This window comes from Carlito syrichta, unplaced genomic scaffold (assembly GCF_000164805.1).
Source record: "Carlito syrichta isolate Samal-C Ts95f unplaced genomic scaffold, Tarsius_syrichta-2.0.1 Scaffold309854, whole genome shotgun sequence".
NCBI classification, from domain to species: Eukaryota; Metazoa; Chordata; class Mammalia; order Primates; family Tarsiidae; genus Carlito; species Carlito syrichta.
The window spans coordinates 673,604-678,793 of record NW_007253950.1 but is presented as its reverse complement, the minus strand read 5'-3'; the positions used below and the strand labels follow the sequence as shown (position 1 = coordinate 678,793).

Sequence of the window (5,190 nt, the reverse complement as noted above, 5' to 3'; positions counted from 1 at the left end):
TCGCCCAGACTGGAGTGCAGTGGCTGCTCCCGGCCACCGCAGTCTCGACCTGCTGAGCTCCGGCGATCCTTTCTCCTCAGCCTTCTGAGTAGCCGGAATTACAGGCGTGCGCTACCACGCCCGGCTAATTTTTTTATTTTATTGTAGAGATGAGGTCTCGCCTGCCCAGGCGGGTCTCAAACCCATGGGCTCAGGCAATCCACTCACCTCAGCCTCCCAAAGGCGCGGGATTACAAGCTGAGCCACCGAGCCCGGCTAGTTCTTCTGTCTTTAGCGAGTGTGTGCGGTGTCAGAATAACCTGGATCCTTCCTTGCCCTCCTCTCACCTTCAATGTGCTTATTCTTATTCTGCTCACTTGAAATACAGAGAGAGATGCTTACTTTGGTTAGTGGTCTATTTCAGGGCCTCCCAACCCTGATCTTTGTTGATTGTTTTGTTGTTCTGAGCATGTAAAACATGAACATTTGTTCAAAAGTCAGAACTTTACAAAAACGATGTACTCAGGAATGTCCCGCCTCCTCCTGTCCCTGTGGCAACCCATCCCCAGAGGTGACCAAGCTCCTTCGATTCAACTTTTCCTTCCTGTGTTTACTTTTGCGAAATGTGGCAGATCTGATTTCCCTTCTTTCTTATGCAAAAGGTAGCATGCAGTAGACTCTTTTTGTACTTTGCTTTTCTTCCCCTGACAACAAATCCTGGAAATCATTCTCCATCAGTCCCAGCTTCCTTGTTCCTGTCCACTGGGGCTGAACATTCCCAAGAGGACATGGAGGGTATTTCCAATGTTTTGCAACCACTGACAGTGTTACCATAACCTTGTGCATCTGGATTTTGCATTGTTGGGGAACAGGTCTCTTTAAAATTTTTTTATTTTTGAGTTGGGGTCTCACTCTGTTGCCCAGGCTGGAGTGAAGTGGCACACTCATGACTCACTGAAGCCTCAGTCTCCTGGGCTCAGGTGCTTTTTGCCTCAGTCTCTCGAGTAGCTGGAACTACAGGCATGTGCCACTACGCATGGCTAGTTTTTTGATATTTTGTAGAGATGAGGTCTCACTATGTTGCTCCTCAGGCTGGTCTCGAACTTCTGGCCTCAAGTGATCACTCCACCTCAACCTCTCAAAGCACTGGGATTATAGGCATGAACCACCACACCCAGCCTTAGCAATTTTTTTTGTTGTTGAGAAAACAGGAGTTTATTAAGAAGACAGAAAAGCTCCCAAGCAGGAGGGGGCCTGAAAAAGGGTTGCCCCAGTCATTTTTTGCTTTTTTTTTAGTTGGAGTCTCACTCCGTTGCCCAGGCTGGAGTACAGTGGCACGCTCACAGCCACTGCAGCCTAGACCTGCTGGGCTCAGGCGATCCTTCTGCCTCTGCCTTCCAAGTAGTTGGAACTACAGGCATGCACTACCACGCCCAGCTAATTTTTTGATTTATTATAGAGATGAGGTCTCACCAAGTTGCCCAGGCTGGTCTCGAACCCTTGGGCTCAGGCAATCCTCTCGCCTTGGCCTCCCAAAGTGCTGAGATTACAAGCTTGAGCCACTACGCCCAGCCTAGCAAATTTTTTTTTTTTAATGAAAGGAAGTTATGTACCTGGCCTTCTTCCGGAGTAACTTCTGAGACTCAGGATAATGCACCAAAATTTCGTTCAGGTCCTTCTTATCCAGGATGAAGAGGTTGGCGAACCCGTGGGCCACCACGTTGGCCGTGCGCCGATTCCCACCCCCGACAGCCAGCAAGCTGGGGAGGAGAAGGGAGGGGTGCGGTCCTTGGGAGCTTCTGGTTTTGATCCCATCCAGATTTTCATTTTCACCCACTGTACAAGGATGGCCTTGTGCTGGGAGAGTGCTCCCCCCATGGTTGCAGTGCCGGTGCTGCATCTCTGACACCTTCTTCACACTCTCCCTCTGGCCACTCCCTCCCCCAGGCTTGACCCAGACCCCTCATCTTACCCCAGCTCCCCTCTGACCTTATTTCTCCAAACACGGATCCAGCTCTCAGCGTCACCAGCACAGACGTCCCATCAGGGCCGCCCAAAACCTGCACCTGGCCCGCCTTGATGATGTACATCTCACGACCAATCTCTCCCTGAAACAGAGAAGGGGCCAGTCCTCCTGCCCTGTTCTGGAGCCACCGGAGAAGTGGCCAGGGTGGGGCCCAGAGGCTGGAGGTCCTGAAGGAGGAACCTAGGCTGGATGCCACGCTGTTGCCACAGCTTGGGGTGTGGTGTGGAGCTTATCTCTATCCTCTCACGCCTTGGTCTCCTTATCAGTGGACTGGGGGAAGAGGGATGACCCTTCTGCAGAGTCCCAACTGGACCCACCAACAGAGGTGGGGGAGTTACACCGTGGTTCTGTAAACTGGTTTAAGCATTTGCTAGCTGAATGGGAATGACAATTACAACAATGATACGCGGGGGATTGTACCTACTTAACCCTCAGCAACCTGGAAGGGAGGGTTGCTCTTTGGGCACAAAGTCAGGACAAGGCAGAGCTGGGATTTGAACCCAGATAGTCTGGTTCTAGAGTTCATGTTTTGTTTTGTTTTGTTTTTGAGTCAGGGTCTCACTTTGTTACCCAGGCTGAACTGCAGTGGCATGATTATGGCTCCACTGCAGCCTCGGCCTCCCGGGCTCAGGCCATCCTTCATCGGCTCCAGCCTCCAGAGTGCTGGGACTGCAGGCACGTGCCACCACGCTGGCTGATTTTTAAACTTTTGTAGGGATGAGGTCTCCCTATGTTGCCTAGGCTGGTCTTGAGCTCCTGGCCTCAAGCAATCATCCCATCTCAGCCTTCCAAAGTGCTGGGATCACAGCTGTGAGCCACCACGCCTGGCCCATGTTCGTAGTTGTTATGGGTGGAATTGTGCTCCCCCCAAGTTCCTATGTTGAAATCCTAATCCCCAGTATCTCACAATGTGACCTTATTGGGAATGGGGTCACTGCAGAAGTCATTAGTTAAATTAGGATGAGGTCATTCTGGAGTAGAGTGGGCTCCTAGTCCAAGTTTCCTGGTGTCCTTATAAAAAGAGAAACTTGGACACAAGAACAGGCACAGAGGCAGACGGTGTGAGGGCTTGCAGAGAGAATAAGATCAACCATGAGCCGAAGAGGCAGGCCACTTAGCTCACAGTTCCGTGTGCCGTACTATGGCAACCCTGGCAGATAAATCCAGGTCTTAATCCCAAGGTTAAACCGACTGACTGACTGAAGAGAGTGCTTTGGACTGCAGTCGGAAACACCCAGTCGGCCACGCGCCTTCCAACCCTCATACCCCCACAGGGCCCTGCCTGCTACCTGCCAGTCACACCTGGCGTGTTTAAAAGGGGTTGGGGCCAAGGACAGTCACCTGGCTACACTTTTGATGTATTCAACAAATGTTTCCTGTGCATCTCACACGTGCGTGACCCTCTTAAAAAAGGAAGAAAGTTGGTCTCCCTGCTTCCATGTTCAGTTGGAACGGAAACTTGGTCTCCCTGCTTCCATATTCACCAACGCGGTCTGAAGTTGTCGCGGAGCAAAACCGGACAGCAGAGGGCGCTGTTCACACGCGCTCGCCAAGCGATCCATTGAACTCTCACCGGCAGACACCTGACAGCCTTTTCTCTTTTTTTTCTTTTTTTGAGTCAGAGTCTCACTCTGCCGCCCAGGCTGGAGTGCAGTGGCATGCTCCCGGCCACCGCAGCCTCGGATCTGCTGGGCTCAGGTGATCCTTCTGCCTCAGCCTTCCAAGTAGCTGGAACTACAGGCACGCACCACCAAGCCCGGCTGATTTTTTATTCCTTGTAAAGACAAGGTCTCACCAAGTTGCCCAGGCTGGTCTCAAGCCGGTGGCCTCAGGCAATCTTCTTACCTCATCCTTCCAAAGTGCTGGGATTACAGGCGTGAGCCATGCACCTGGCCCCCTTTTCTCTTCTAAAGCAAACTGCTGTACCCACGAAGGCCCCAGCAACAGCATGTAAACACGCATTCCGTGCCAGGCACTGTGCCACACTCCGTATACACACCTTATTCCGTCCTCACAATCATCCATGAGGGAAGTACCATCAATATCCCCACTTTATCCATAAAGAGCAGGACTCAGAGAGGGCAAGACACTTGCCTGAGTACACAGCTAGGAGGTGGCTCCAGCATCAGGACACATCATTCTATTGCTCCCAAATCTCTCTTGACTCTTTTTTTTTTTTTAAGTTAGGGTCTTGCTGTTGCCCAAGCTGGAGTGCAGTGGCACTACTACAGCTCACTGAAGCCTCCAACTACTAGGTTCAAGTGAGCCTCCTGCCTCAGCCTCCCAAGTAGCTGGGAGTACAGGTGTATACCACCATACCAAGCTATTTTTTTTTTTTGTAGAGACAAGATCTCGCTATGTTTCCCAGGCTGGTTTCCAATTCCTGAGGCTCAGATGATCCTCCCATCTCAGCCCCCTGAAGTGATGGGATTATAGGCCTGAGCCACCATGCCCAGTTTCCTTGGTTCCTAAGGCTGCAACCTTAAATTCCCAGCCGTCTGAGAATCTTTTCCCCTCTTCTCTGGTTCTGGGCTTCCAGAAACTTCACTGCTGCACAGCAAACAACCTGGAGGGGCCTTCTGGGGATAGGGTTTCCCAATCTTACGAGGCCTTCTTGGGCAACATTTCCACCACTGTACATACAGCCAGCCTTAATAACAGATCTATACAAGAGGAGGGAAAGCAAGGCTCCTGCCCCTCCCTCCCCTCAGGCACTGAGTGACCTTGGTCTCACCTTGAACCCCAAGGACAGGGAGCAGAAAGGGCTCTAGACACTGTGTAGCCCCAGAGTTCAAACCCAAGTGCTTTCTGGGATCAGTGAGTGATGCTAAGGAGCCTGTCTGGGACAGAGGGGAGTGGGGGGGGGACTATGGCATCAGAGCGGGCACCATGCCACCTCTGGGGCAGCCTCTCCTCCACTCCCTCTAGTCTTGCTGCTTGGGAAAGTGGGGCCTGACGCTAGCAGATTGCTCTTTGCAGTCAGAGGTCTGGGACTTTTTGTGAAACCTTCCACTTTTTTTAAAGTTTGGGGACTCATTTAACTTTTTTTTTTTGAGTCAGAGTCTCACTCTGTCGCCCAGGCTGGAGTGCAGTGGCACGTTCACAGCCACCGCATCCTCGCTCTGTTGGGCTCAGGCAATCCTTCCACCTCAGCCTTCCAAGTAGCTAGAACTACAGGCGTGTGC

At 51.8% G+C, this 5,190-nt stretch overlaps 1 protein-coding gene across 1 annotated transcript in view; it reads right to left on the bottom strand.

The window, feature by feature from the left end:
* The window catches only part of CNGB1 (cyclic nucleotide gated channel beta 1), an 82,741-nt gene that overhangs the window by 8,668 nt on the left and 68,883 nt on the right, over positions 1-5,190 (bottom strand). The window contains exons 31-32 of the mRNA XM_008068043.1: positions 1,969-2,087; positions 1,593-1,739 (exon numbers count right to left, since the gene is read on the bottom strand). Of these exons, the coding sequence (XP_008066234.1) occupies positions 1,593-1,739; positions 1,969-2,087 (266 nt within the window). The remainder of the gene's footprint in view (positions 1-1,592; positions 1,740-1,968; positions 2,088-5,190) is intronic.